The sequence below is a fragment of the Neoarius graeffei genome, chromosome 8, assembly GCF_027579695.1.
Source record: "Neoarius graeffei isolate fNeoGra1 chromosome 8, fNeoGra1.pri, whole genome shotgun sequence".
NCBI lineage: Eukaryota > Metazoa > Chordata > Actinopteri > Siluriformes > Ariidae > Neoarius > Neoarius graeffei.
In genome coordinates this window covers 73,815,384-73,830,620 of record NC_083576.1, presented here as the reverse complement: position 1 = coordinate 73,830,620, position 15,237 = coordinate 73,815,384, and the positions used below count along the sequence as shown (strand labels likewise).

Sequence of the window (15,237 nt, the reverse complement as noted above, 5' to 3'; positions counted from 1 at the left end):
TCAGATTTTCACACAAGTCCTAAAAGTAGATAAAGAGAACCCAGTTAAACAAATGAGACAAAAATATTATACTTGCTGCAGACGAGCAGCAATGTTCTTTTTAGAGAGCAGTGGTTTTCTCCTTGCAACCCTGCCATGCACACCATTGTTGTTTAGTGTTCTCCTGATGGTGGACTCATGAACATTAACATTAGCCAATGTGAGGGAGGCCTTCAGTTGCTTAGAAGTTACCCTGGGGTCCTTTGTGACCTTGCCAACTATTACACACCTTGATCTTGGAGTGATCTTTGTTGGTCGACCACTCCTGGGGAGGGTAACAATGGTCTTGAATTTCCTCCATTTGTACACAATCTGTCTGACTGTGGATTGGTGGAGTCCAAACTCTTTAGAGATGGTTTTGTAACCTTTTCCAGCCTGATGAGCATCAACAACGCTTTTTCTGAGGTCCTCAGAAATCTCCTTTGTTCGTGCCATGATACACTTCCACAAACATGTGTTGTGAAGATCAGACTTTGATAGATCCCTGTTCTTTAAATAAAACAGGGTGCCCACTCACACCTGATTATCATCCCATTGATTGAAAACACCTGACATGAATTTCACCTTCAAATTAATTGCTAATCCTAGAGGTTCACATACTTTTGCCATTCACAGAACTGTAATATTGGATCATTTTCCTCAATACATAAATGACCAAGTATAACATTTTTGTCTCATTTGTTTAACTGGGTTCTCTTTATCTACTTTTAGGACTTGTGTGAAAATCTGATGATGTTTTACGTCATATTTATGCAGAAATATAGAAAATTCTAAAGGGTTCACAAACTTTCAAGCTGCACTGTAAAACCTGACTCAACAAAACAGATCCATTCTCAAGAAGGAATGAAATAAGTTTAATCCTCATGCAGGGACTCGCCCATATTTTTAACAAAAATGTTTAAACAATTTTATATTTCTAAACCACAAGGAAAAAACTGTAACATGATGAACTGTATCAACTCTCCCCATCTGGCCATTTTGAGAAAAAAAAATCCTTAAATGTTTTTCCCCTAGAATTTAAATGTAATAAATAATACTATATCTGGTAACTCCAGGCAACATACTTTAATTCCTAACAAATCCCCAATTCACCAGTGTACATTACACCATAGAATGAGGGTGGAGGTGAAGTAGAAAATACAAGTTTGGTTGATAAAAATATTTAACGGCACAAACCTCACTGCAGTGTCCAGCTTCATGGCTCCGAAGGAAGTAGGTTACTCTAAGGGACAACATCTAACTTGTTTTTTTTTAAAGATTTTTTTTGGGCTTTTTCACCTTTATTGGATAGGACAGTGTAGAGACAGGAAATGAGCGGGAGAGAGAGAGACGGGGAGGGATCGGGAAATGACCTTGGGTCGGAATCGAACCCGGGTCCCCGGATTTATGGTATGGCGTCTTATCCACCTGAGCCACAACGCCCCCAACATCTAACTTCTGATGTAATCTAAAACCTGATTGGTTGAAATTAATTTATGACAATACAAACTGTCCCAAGTCTCCCCGCTCTCCCCTATATGAATGAGACAATAACAAGCATTGAAATAAATCTAATTGGAATCTAGCATATTGCCAATGTACTGTTGCATGAATAATCCGAGTTATAATGATCACATTAATCACTGCCAATTTGGTTTAATTGAACAATATGGCTTCCGCCCTCCCATTACTATTATATGGCAGATTATAAAATAATTACTTTCTTTACTATAAGGAAATATGCTCATAGTTTGAAGGATAAGCATGCTACATCATGCAAAATTAGTCCACAAGGTAAGCAATGTCTCCTCTGATGTCTTCTGTGTGAAAAGATAAAGGGGTTTGTAAATGTTAAGGGGACAAAACTAATAATCAATTAAGTGTCATATTTATTATTGCCCTTTTAATGGCATTCCATATATATATATATATATATATATATATATATATATATATATATATATATATATATATATATATATATATATTTTTTTTTTTACTATATTTACAGACCAAGACAAAAATTTCAAACTGACAGACAGTAGCACTTGATTTAATATTGGACTTTGCTTGAGCTGATATCATGCAAGAAAAACACACTTAAATCCAAGTTCAGAACTGACCCTATATACCTTCTGGGTAGTCTGGGGTCTGAGTACTGATGTGCACGATTTCTGTATAAATCCCTACTACGCACGTAACTCAACTCTGAATATGGCGCTGTGCATAAATAGATGTGTACACCTAAGCTAACCCTTTTCACTTATGTAAACCTTGCTATGTGTTGTTTTAGGATGTCCACTTACACACACTAACCTCTCTGCTTCTTCACACTGGTGTGCAGGAATTGATCCATGACCCACCTGAAGAATGAAAACAAATAAGAACCGGTTATCATGATCTCTGTAATGCTAGCCGGTTTGTGTTTTCATTCTGTCCTCTTTAGCCTCTTTAGTCATCTATATTACAGCATATTCAAGAGAAGAAACAGTCCTGTGCATCTGAGATCAGCCGGAAAAAGGACAAGCATTTCCCTTCATATAGACAATATTTCACAGTGATCATAGCCGCCCAGTTAGTGCTCTTTCAAGCAGCTCCAGTTATGCAAATTGTGTCTTTGTACTTTTGTGTAATTATTCCAGTGGTCCTAACTCCATATATGTTCATGTGTTGCAGGAGAACTGTGAGAGCTCGATGCCTGCAGGAGACTGGAAGGTACTGGAAATGTTTTCTGTTAGTTTAAAGTGTAATTCCTAAATAGTAATTAGCAGCAATATGCTTTAAACTAGGTAACAAATAATAAACCAAGGATTTATGTGGTTACTGATCAGGGGTGGGTTTCCCAAAAGCATCGTAGCACAAAGATCATCGTTAAATGGTAGCGCGAGCATCACAATGAACACGCTCTCTCCTAGTTAAAGGCGAACTGAAGTCATTTTTAAACTTGCTTTATTTCTTAATTAACGTGTTATTCAATTACGTTTTCGGTTTTAGTAAGCTTATATCGTGACTCGTATTGGCAACTAATTGCAATTAAATATTATACTTATTGGTCTATTTGGTTTTTAGCCATGTTGAATTTAGTTAATTTGGTCCACGGCAGGCGTCGCTTATCCACGCGATCTTCACGAGACTTGTGCGAGACTTCGAAACGTAAAGTGTCAGCCAGGTGTCAGTGCCACCGTTCTGAAAACTGTTTTCCAAACGAAATATTGCGAAAACGAGTTTAAATGACGATTACTGCCTACTTTTTTCAAACTTTCCTGATCGCTATCAAAACAAACAAAACTTCCGGCTTGATTACATCAGCATTCGAAAGAGGGCGCGCGCGTCTTTTGACAACGTTGGCAGATGTTGGTCACTTTGATTTCCGCTGTACGTTTTACTTCTGTCCTATGATGTTTTGCACAGGTCTCAACGAATCTCGTTAACGGCCATTGCTTTGACATATGGACTGATATATTACAGAGCATATTTTCAATTTCAAACACTCATAACTTGCTATAGCAGTGACAAAATAGTGATAAAAAATGCATTCCTATATTTAATAAAATGAGATAAACAGAATTTTGATAATAAAAAAATTGCCTTCATTTCTCCTTTAAGATGCTCTTAGCATTAAGAGACTTTTGGGAAACCCACCCCTGTTAGTTACTGAAATTACTGAAAACAAAATGGAGTGTGTCATCATTGGTCGAGCGAACTCGAATAAACTTGACCCGTCCAACGCCATCCATCACGATCCATCATCATTGCTGGGAGATTGGTTGGTTTGCATCCAGTGTCTGAACAGAGTTGATCAATATATGTTATCGTGGGACGACCCACACAAAGATGGCCATGCCGGGGGGTCCAAAGAAGTAATTCACTAGCAAGTTCTTGTTTAGCTCTGAAGCAATGCCCAGCGAATCGCGATCTGCGCTCTCTCAGAGTCTCTGATATGGGGGTGAATCTCCATATAGCTGCGCTTTGGTGGGGTGAGATATTTAATATGGCTCGCAGCATGTGCGTGTATGCCCCATCGATCTTTGTCTCAAGTGATTTTGTTAGAGTCCAGGTTGTGGCGCCGTACATCAATACGGATTCAATGGTTGCTCTGAAGAAGCTACGTTTTAGGTGACTGGGAAGATTGGATTCCACAAAGTATTCATTTTGTTGAGGGCAGTCCAGGCTTTAGCAATACAATTGCTGAGGTCTTTTTTACTGGATGCTATTTCACTACCAAGGTAACAGAAAGAGTCAGTGTGTTCAATGGATTCACTTGCTAGGGTTTGCACTGAGCTTTATTGGTTGAAACACATGTATTTTGTTTTTGAGGCATTGATATATAGACTAACATCTTGGGCGGCAGTTTCTAGTTGGTGTAAGAGCATGGTAGCATTGGCGATGATATCTGCCGAGAGGACTAAATCGTCAGCATAATCTACATCAGTAAGTGTGACTCCCACAATTACACTTACTGGAGTGTGTATGATTGGCAAATATGCAGCCACTTTGTGTGTGTCTGAGGCTGAAAATGGAGACCTACCGGTAGTATTTTATAGCCAGAGCTATTGATCCAGAGATCGCAGAAGAAGGAGCTCAGATGTATTAATTATTCATGGAAACATAGAGTAGTTTTTTCTGACATGATTTGTGTCTGAGAAATAAAGCAAAATGGCAGACTAAGAAGGATATGTGTATAGCTGAATCACTGTGACAAAGCGTAGAAGTGAAGTCAAGGTCAATTTGTCTTGTCATTCAATCCATATACATGCACAATGGGATCAGATATCAAGCTTACAGGATGATAGTGATATGGCTACTTTAAGTGCAGTGTAGTATATCAAAAGAATCAGCATATGAGATTGTGGTATCACATAAACAACATAGGGTAATACTTTATTTAAAAAGTGTCCACATAATAACCTTATACCACATGCACTGAAAACAGTAGTGCCACATCACATTTTAATCTATCTCTGAAAATCATTGGTTTCAATTATGATTTTATTTAAAATATATTCGAAACAGAGGAAAGATTAAACGACAAAATAAAATGACAAGGAATGAATGTCCCATCAGCTAAGGACAGACTAGCATGCTCTCTGCAGAGCTGCAAGCGTGATAAACAGGTCTAGAGAGCCTCCTAGTGGTTAAAGAAAATACAAGAATGATGTTCCATGGCAGATAGATCAATTCAGCCATCTACTTGATCTCATCTCATCTCATTATCTCTAGCCGCTTTATCCTGTTCTACAGGGTCGTAGGCAAGCTGGAGCCTATCCCAGCTGACTACGGGCGAAAGGCGGGGTACACCCTGGACAAGTCACCAGGTCATCACAGGGCTGACACATAGACACAGACAACCATTCACACTCACATTCACACCTACGGTCAATTTAGAGTCACCAGTTAACCTAACCTGCATGTCTTTGGACTGTGGGGGAAACCGGAGCACCTGGAGGAAACCCACACGGACACGGGGAGAACATGCAAACTCCGCACAGAAAGGCCCTCGCCGGCCACGGGGCTCGAACCCGGACCTTCTTGCTGTGAGACGACAGCGCTAACCACTACACCACCGTGCCACCCCATCTACTTGATCACCACCTTAAAATCTATGTATACAGGATGTCTTATATATACACTCACCGGCTGCTTTATTAAGTACACTCATACACCTGCTGTTTTATGCAGTTATCTAATCAGCCAATCCCTTGACAGCAGCACAATGCATAAAATCATGCAGATACAAATCAAGAGCTTCAGTTAAAGGCCTTTCAGATTTTTCAAGTGTAGGTCATAAAAAGAATTTTCCCTGACACCCAATTATTTTTGTTTAGTGGATCGAAAGCTACTGAATTCGAATCACAGACTTCCAAATTTATTAGTTTTTTTTTAAATAGAACAATTAACGAATTTAGGGCCATGTGGCCCTAAATTCTCTGCTATTTTTTCCTGCTTCACCATGACCCAATTCAAGATACTACGTCATGCATCACGTGGTGGGCTTTACCCGTTCGTGCAAGGCATTGTGGGACACAAATTTGAAACAGGAGAGAAAAATGGAGGACATGAGTGTGCGAATGAAACGTGAAAGACCGACTACAGTAACGGAAAGCGAGAAGAAAAGATGTTATGTTGCGAAAGGAAATGCAGGATCAAACTAATAAATATCAGTGGTCAGCGAGCATTTCAGTGTGATCAGCTGTTCGTTTAGCAACAGAATGATGTAACTGTCAGTGCATGGTCAAGGTAAACCTGTAGATGGCAGTAATGCAACACTGTGGATGTCAGCCGTCGTAAAACCCAAAAAACAAAGAAGAAGGTGGTAAACCTGCGCATGCACACATGGACTTCCTCTGTCTGCTTGACTGCGCGAAGTGAGCGATTTCATGCACGTTATTTGCTCGGGAATCCCCTCAAATTAAATAACTTCCCAGCCATAGAATGGCCTGGGATTTTTTTGAGATATTACAGAAATAAACATATATCACAATGGCCAAATTTCATAGGGAACTAAATTTCACCGATTTTATGAAATCAGAAGGCCGTCTAGCTTTAATGTTCACTTCCAATATCAGAATGGGAAAAGTTGTGATCTCAGAGTGCGACCTTCACTGTGGCATGGGTGTTGGCTTGAGCCAGATGGACTGGTTTAAGTATTTCAGAAACTGCTGAAATACTCAAACCTGGGGTTTTCACACACAACAGTCTCTGGAGTTTAGACAGAATGGTACGAAAAACAAAAAAACACTGAGTGAGCGACAGTTTTGTGGGTGGAAACAAACGCCTTGTTGATAAGAGAGGTCAGAGGAAAATGGACAGATTGGTTTGAGCTGCCAGGAAGGATATAGTAACTCATAGCAACTCTTTACAACCATGGTGAGCAGAAAAGTATCTCAGCATGCAACAGCAGAAGACCACATTGGGTTCCAGTCCTGCAGCCAAGAACAAGAATCTTAGAATCAAGGACAAGTTCCTATGAAAGTGGCCGGTGAGTGTACGGTATATAAAATTCAAACTATTCCTCGATGTAGTTTTATTGACAGGAATTTGTATATACAGCACATTCATTATATGAAATGCATACACATCGATCAGCCATAACATTAAAACAACCTGCCTAATATTGTGAAGGTTCCCCTTGTGTCACCAAAACAACTCTAACCTGCTGAGGCATGGACTCTACAAGACCTCTGAAGGTGTGCTGTGGTATCTGGTACCAATATATTAGCAGCAGATCCTTTAATTCCTATAAGCTGCAAGGTCAGGCCTCCATGGATCAGACTTGTTTGTCCAGTACATCCCACAAATGCTCAAACGGATTGAAATCTGGGAAATTTGGGGGCCTTGATCTTTTGGTCATGTTCCTCAAACCATTCCTGAACAATTTTTGCAGTGTGTCAGGGCACATTATCCTGCTGAAAGAGGCCACTGCCATGAGGGAATACTGTTGCCATGAAGGGGTGAACTTGGTCTGCAACAATGTTTAGGTAGGTGGTACGTGTCAAAGTAACATCCAAATGAATGACAGGACTTGAGGTTTCTCAGCAGAACATTGCTCAGAGCATCACACTGCATCTGCTGCCTTGCCTTCTTCCCATAGTGCACCCTGGTGCCATCTCTTCCCCAGGTAAGTGGCGCACATGCACCCGACCATCCAAATGATGTAAAAGAAAACATGATTGATCAAACCTTCTTCCATTGCTCCATGGTCCAGTTCTGATGCCCAGGTTTTGCTCAGATCCTTATGCTTGCTCATTTTTCCTGCTTCCAACACATCAACTTCAAGAACTGACTGTTCTCTCGCTGCCTAATATATCCCACATCTTGGCAGTTGCCATTGTAACAACATAATCAATGTTATTCACTTCATCTGTCAGTGATGACTTGGTATTTAGTACGACCATGACTTGGTTCTTTCTAGTTTTGCTTTAATCGATTCCCCAAATATAGTATCAAGTAAATCATTAATTTTCCCATCCCACCACTGAATATAGTCATTACTGTTGTTGTCCTGTATTTTTGTTTTGCTTCCCTGCTAACGTGGTGCATGGTGATTGTGATATAAACCTGCGCAAAGTGTGTTGAGAAAAAAACACAATTTCTCATCTGACTGTTCTTATTCATGATCGCATAGTCACAGGACCACATAGAAAAGTGCTTCATATCTCTTTTAAAAAAGATTTTTTTTTTTGTCCACACACAATGGTGTGGTGGGATTGTCCCACAGGTCTGTGTGGGTGCGACTAGTGCTGTAGTTTGTTGGGTAGATGTGTAGCATGTATGTACTACTCGTCTCTCGTTTTCAGCTCAGCCGCCAGCCAGTTCATTTAGGATGAAAAGTGAGCCGAGTGTGTAAGTCTCACCTGCTGGTATATAGCCTCTCCACAGGCAAGACTCTAGCCAGACCTCTGCATGGTACACCATGGTAATTGAGTACCTTGCGGTCTCAGGCTAATTGGCTTAGGGATCTCAGAGCAGGTTGGAGCCCCAGAGGTGCAGTGTGCAGGGCCCACTGTCATGTGGATATGTTCCGGCACTCAGCAATCCAATCCCCACCTAAGGGTGAAATAGGCGTGTAGACAGAACATGTGAGCACTGGGAGGCAGTCTGTCTAGGAGCGGGACTCCAAACTCAATCCCCGAGGTGATGGGATTCGTACACCTCATCTACGTTGCAACAGAAAGGGCATTCGGCAACTGAAAAAAAAATACAGCTCCAATCGATTCAAGCTATGAACCTCCAGATCAAAACGGCCCCTAGTCCCGGGCAGCCCTTAAATGGGCAAGGGGTGCTAAGAATCTCCCGGTTATCACATAAAGCTGGACAATTCAGAGTTTGTTTGATAAATGTTGGTTCAATGAAAAACAAAGGAACAGAAGTAACGGCAATGCTAGGAAGAACCTCCTCTGGGGGGGAGGAGGGGTAACAGGAGGACAGAGGATGGGAAGGAGCAGTAGCCTAGCCTAACAATAAGCAATACCGGACAATGTGCAATATAAAGTGCAATATCTTTCCTGCTGCCCCCCCTTCCCTCCTCCTTTCTCTCCCCCTTTCTCTCTTCCCCATATCTTATTCTTTTTATATTTGTATATATAAATACTTATTTTATTTTAATTTATCTAGTTTTCTCTATTTCTTTTCTCTGTTTATCTGTAATGATGCTGCTGGAATCTTAATTTCCCTGAGGGAACCCTCCCAAAGGGATCAATAAAGTTTTATCTAATCTAATCTAATCTAATCTAATCTAATCTAATCTAATCTAATCTAATCTAATCTAATCTAATCTAATCTAATCTAATCTAATCTAATCTAATCTAATCTAATCTAATCTAATCTAATCTAATCTAAGAAAAGTAGATGTCTGTGCCATACAGGAAGTAAGATACAAGGACAGAGGAGCAAAGATATTTGGCACTGGAGAAGAGAAATATAAATTATGGTAGAGCAGTAATAAGGGTGGTAAGAGAGGAGTTGGGATTATGGGAAAGGAGGAATAGACAGAGAATGTTATTGAAGTAGTAAGGACAGATGATAGAATTATGAAAATCATCCTTCTATGTGGGAAGAAGATCCTCCACTTTTTCTCGGTGTATGCCCCTCAATGGGCAGACCTGATGAGGAGAAAGAGGAATTTAGAGAAAAACTTTTTGGAAGGATAACAGAGATCCCGGCAAATGATTTAGTTACTGTAGCCGGGGATCTCAATTGTCATGTTGGAAGAGAGAGGGGTGGCTACGAGGAAGTTATAGGCAATTTTGGATTTGGCAAACAAAACCAAGAAGGGGATGATATGTTGGAATTCTGCCAACAACTAAACCTTCAAATAGTAAATACATGGTTCAAGAAGAAAGGGGAGCACCTAATAACATACAAAAGTGGCGAAAACTGTACTCAAATAGATTTTATTTTACTGAGGAGAGATAGTGAAATAAGAGCAAAGGACTGCAAAGTAATACCTGGGGAAGAATGTGTAACACAACATAGAATTCTTTGTGCAGATGTTGTGTTAAAAAAATATGAGAAGGCCAAAGGCAGAGAGAAGAGAGAGGAAAATAAAAAGCTGGAAATTAAAGAATCCAGAAGTGAAACAAGAGTACCAGAGAAAACTAGAAGAACTATTTAATAACCAAGAAGAAAGAAGGTGGGAAACTTTTAGTGATGCCTGCATAGAAGCAGCCAGACAAGTTTGCGGGGAGACATCAGGAAGGAGACAGAAATAAAGAGAAACATAGTGGTGGCGGGCGGCACGGTAGTGTAGTGGTTAGCGCTGTCGCCTCACAGCAAGAAGGTCTGGGTTCGAGCCCCATGGCCGGCGAGGGCCTTTCTGTGCGGAGTTTGCATGTTCTCCCCGTGTCCACGTGGGTTTCCTCCGGGTGCTCCGGTTTCCCCCACAGTCCAAAGACATGCAAGTTAGGTTAACTGGTGACTCTAAATTGACCGTAGGTGTGAATGTTAGTGTGAATGGTTGTCTGTGTCTATGTGTCAGCCCTGTGATGACCTGGCGACTTGTCCAGGGTGTACCCCGCCTTTCGCCCGTAGTCAGCTGGGATAGGCTCCAGCTTGCCTGCGACCCTGTAGAAGGATAAAGCGGCTAGAGATAATGAGATGAGATGAGATGGTGGTGGTGTGAAGAGGTTCAAGAGGCAATAGTAGAAAAGAAATGAGCTTTTAGAATATGGAAGAGACAAAGTACAGAAGATAGTAAGAGACTGTATAAGGAGAAAAAGAGAATTGTTAAATGAGAAATTAGAAAAGCAAAGATCAAGGCATGGCAAGAATGGTCAGAGGACATAGAATCTGCAGAAGGAAGGATGAAGATGTTCAAAGTAGCAAAACAGATGAAAAGGGACTGCAAGGACATCAATGGAGCTATATATCTGAAGGATGAGAATGGTAATGTAGTAGTTAACAAGAAAGAAATAATGGGAGTATGGAGGAGGTTCTATGAAGGACTTCTGAATGAAGAAAATCAATATGAGACTGAGGAAGCAGATGAAGTAGACGGACCAATGGATGAGATAATGCCAGCGGAGGTATGTAAAGCCCTCAGGAGCATGAAAAATGGAAGAGCAGCAGGACCAACAGGACTCACTTGCGATCTTATAAAGGCTGCAGGAGTGATGGGAGTACAGGCACTCACAAAGCTCTTCCAAAAGCTTTTACAAGGCGAGGAGGCACCAGAGGAATGGTGCAGCAGCTTTACCATACCAATTTATAAGGGTAAAGGGGATGCTCTTAGCTGTAATAACTACAGAGGAGTTCGCCTTCTAGAACATCCGATGAAGGTTTGGGAGAAGGTTCTCGAAAACAGATTGAGGAACGTTTCAAAGATTAGTGATTGCCAGTTTGGGTTCCAGGCTGGGAGATCAACAACTGATGCAATACTTATTGTTAGGCAGTTAAAGGAAAAGTATCAAGAAAGAAAAAGAAAACTTTATCACATCTTCGTGGACCTTGAAAAGGCCTTTGACCGGGTGCCTAGGAATGTAATTGTCTGGGCTTTAAGAAGGCAACTTGTACTTGAGCATATGATACAGGCAATAATGGCACTCTATACAAACTCTAGGGTCAAAGGTCAAGTCTAATGCAAGGCTGACACTTGCATGACTTTTGGCCACGATTTTGTCGTGGCAAGTCGTGCCATTTTGGGGCACGAACTGGGAGGCTCCCGCACTGTTCACGACTAGTTCACGCATAGTTCACGACGAGTTCACGAATGCGTGCCCGTCCACATTCACGAACTGGCACGACGAGTTCACGCATAGTTTGCGCATAGTTTACGCACTTCCCGCATTGGCACGACGAGTTTGCACAATTCGGACGGTGTCGTGCCGACTTGGGCACGCCGTATAAAAAGGGGGCCTCCCCAACCCCTGGTCATTTTTGAATTGGCTGTGGAAGAGACAACATGTTGAATACCAGAGACACAATCATTGCAGAGAAGAGAAGATGCTTTGTTTTTTTAGGCATGTTGTCTCTGTGATATAAGTTGTCTCCTCGCTGGTGATCTCTGGAATGGCGAAAAGTGTCCGGGAAGCCCTATATATACCCCCGCACCGACGCGAGCGCCACTGTCGCGCAGTAGTCGTGAACTGCTCGTGAACTGCTCGTGAACTTGTCGTGAACTGCTCGTGCCATGCGCAAACTGTTCGTGAAGTGTGTAAACTAGTCGTGAACTGCTCGTGCCATCAATGCGTGACCATGTCAGTGGGAAGGCACGGCCACGCTGCGACGCGCACCAATTCGTGAACATGTCGTGAACTACTCGTGAACTCGATGTGAGCTGTTCGTGAACTATTCGTGGCAGTTCATGACAGTTGTGGCATGGCGCGCACTTCCACGCACTGGCACGCATCCTCCCGCATCGTCCCGACGAGTTCACGACGAGATCACGAACAGTTTGCGCATAGTTCACGACCCGGTCGCGAAATTTTGTCGTGACCAAAATTTTGAACATTTCAAAATTCTCGTCCCGACATGGCACGCAGTCACGACGGGTTTACGCACACTTCACGCCAGTTTACGACTAGTTTGCGCACTGGCACGACTCGAGTCGTGCCAATGCGTGCCACGGAATCGTGCAAGTGTCAGCCTTGCATAAGGCTGGACTCTCTGAGGAGTTTGATATCAGAGTGGGAGTCCACCAAGGCTCCCCTCTCTCTCCACTTCTCTTCATAATCGTCATGGAGGAAGTAACAAAGGAGGGATGCAGTGATGAATTCTGGGAACTCTTGTATGCTGACGATGTGGTGTTGACAGCAGAGACAGAAGAAGAAGTAATAAGAATGTTTAATGACTGGAGAAGAAAGATAGAAAGGTGAGGCATGAAGGTAAACTTAGAAAAGACAAAGATGATGATATTGGGAAAGGAGGAGGTTGAGATCAGGGATCAAGGTAGACATCCATGCAGTGTTTGTGGAATGGGAGTAGGCACCAACTCTATACTATGTACAGAATGCAGGAAGTGGTGCTACGTGAGATGTTCTGGACTAAGGAGAGTAAATCAAGCAGGTGAAAACTTTGTCTGCTCTGCCTGTACAAGAAGAGGAGAAAGAAGAAAACAAGGTGCTGAGATAAGGAGACGTGACAGAATAAGGGTTGATGATGGTACTATCGAAGAAGTTGAAAGCTTCTGTTACCTAGGCGACACTATTGACTGCGGTCAAGGTGCAGAGAGAGCAGTTCGAACCAGAATATCAAAATGGAGACAGATATCTAGTCTTTTGATGAATCAAGGAATTCCCCTAAAAAGTAGAGTACAAACGTACTGTGCATGCATTAGGCCCGTACTTATATACAGAGCAGAGACATGGCCGATGACTAGGAACCGAAAAGAAGAGAGTAGTGTGGTACGGAGAGCAGCAGAAGCTGTAATTGATGGAAGGTGCCCCTGAGGAAGGCCCCTGAAAACATGGAAGAAGTGTATAGAGGAAGATCTGAGGGAACTTAACGTCAAAGAAGGGATGGTCTATAACAGACTGAGCCCATGTTTACATTAGACCGTATCAGCGGATCATCAGATTAACGTTTTTAAAACGATTAGTGTGCACACAGCAACACCAATACACGATTTGCGTGCACACAGCAACACCAATACACGGATACGCTCGACTCCGCAGGCATCCTGTGCTCCAAATCACTCCTCCCTGAACAGCGAGTGCCCTCTGGAGGGTGCGCACTCCGGCCCTGTGCAGCTCACAGAGCGCGCGAGTGAAGTGCACAAGCAGTGATTCGGGACTGAGCCGCTGTGTGTGTGATCCCAGCGCATATCACTTACCACTTGCAAGTGGAAGGATGGCAAGCCTAAAGACAATCATAACTACACAATGGGCAGTATTTGCATCAGTATTTGCAGTATTTTCATACTTTTATACTCTTTAATGAAAGGTGATACAAGGCGGAAGTCCGCGCCGTTTTTCAGCAGTCGCGTCACATGACCAACGCCAGCGAATCAGGAAGGTGGATGTCACAGTGACATTGTCCAATGATGATGCCAGCTAGAGCTCAGCACAGCGTATCCGCGTATCTCAATGTTTACACAGCACCGGAGCTGACACGATCTGGATTGAATACGTGGACCCTGGCGGATTCCTGTTTCCTGGCGTTTCCAGGCGGTTTAATGTAAACGGACAGTGCATCCGCGAAGAAAACGAGACAGATACGGTCTAATGTAAACTTGGCCTGAGATGGAGAATGCTCATAGCTCGTCCAACCCCATGAAATATGGGAACAAAAGGACGTTAAATGAAAAAGAAGAAAGAAGAAGAAGACAGTCCTGATAAAAATCTGACCTGCGTCACATTACGATAGAAGATCAAGGCAGATTTGTATCACTCCAACCTGGTAATGTTTGTGCCATTTATTGTACAATGTGAATACTATAACAAATCATTTATTGTACAAATCCAAATCATGAATCAGATGCAGTGAGGGCCGGCTGCCAGCAAACAAGCGAACGTGGGAAAAGCAGATCAAGCAGATGTGAAAAATGCATTTAAAGCAGCTAAAAATTTACTATGATATATTACTTTTTTCGATTTTTGTTATACAAATTGATATACTATGACTCAGTATTGTGCAAACAGTTTGATAATAAATAAAAAGAAAAAAGTGTTGGTTTAAGGCCCAGCCCATTTGCTGGGACTGACAGACACAGAGGCCACACCTCTTTTACTAGAACTGGCAGGGACAGAAACCACACCTCCTCCACCCCAGATGACAGATACTGAGGCCACACCTCTTTGACTGGCACTAACATAGAGACCACACCTCTTTTACTGAAACCGACAGACATAGATGCCACACCTCTTTTACTGAAACTGACAGATATAGAGGCCACACCTCTTTTACTGAAACTAACAGACATAGACGCCACACCTCTTTTACCAGAACTGACAGACACAGAGGCCACACCTCTTTTACTGGAACAGACAGGGGCAGAAGCCACACCTCCTCCAGAGAGATGATGGACACTGAGGCCACACCTCTTTTACTGGGACTGACATGCCTAGAGGTCACACCTCCTATACTAGGTTTGAGAGCCAGAGACGCCAGGCCTCTTTACTGACATTGACAAGAACAAAGGCTATGCCTCCTTCACTTTGTTTCCTTTGACTAAAGGTATCCATCAAATAAATAAATGTACTCAATATACATCATTTATTTGATATAAATGTATTATTATTTTACTTTTATTTATTATCACTGTTAAGGTTGGTGTATTTTATA

At 42.1% G+C, this 15,237-nt stretch overlaps 1 protein-coding gene across 2 annotated transcripts in view; it reads left to right on the top strand.

Annotated features, from left to right (window-relative positions):
• Positions 1 to 15,237, top strand: part of ndrg4 (NDRG family member 4) — an 86,841-nt gene that overhangs the window by 28,701 nt on the left and 42,903 nt on the right. For both annotated transcript variants that reach the window (XM_060927037.1, XM_060927036.1), the window contains one exon: positions 2,695 to 2,733. In XM_060927037.1, coding sequence (XP_060783020.1) covers positions 2,695 to 2,733 — 39 coding nt within the window. The remainder of the gene's footprint in view (positions 1 to 2,694; positions 2,734 to 15,237) is intronic.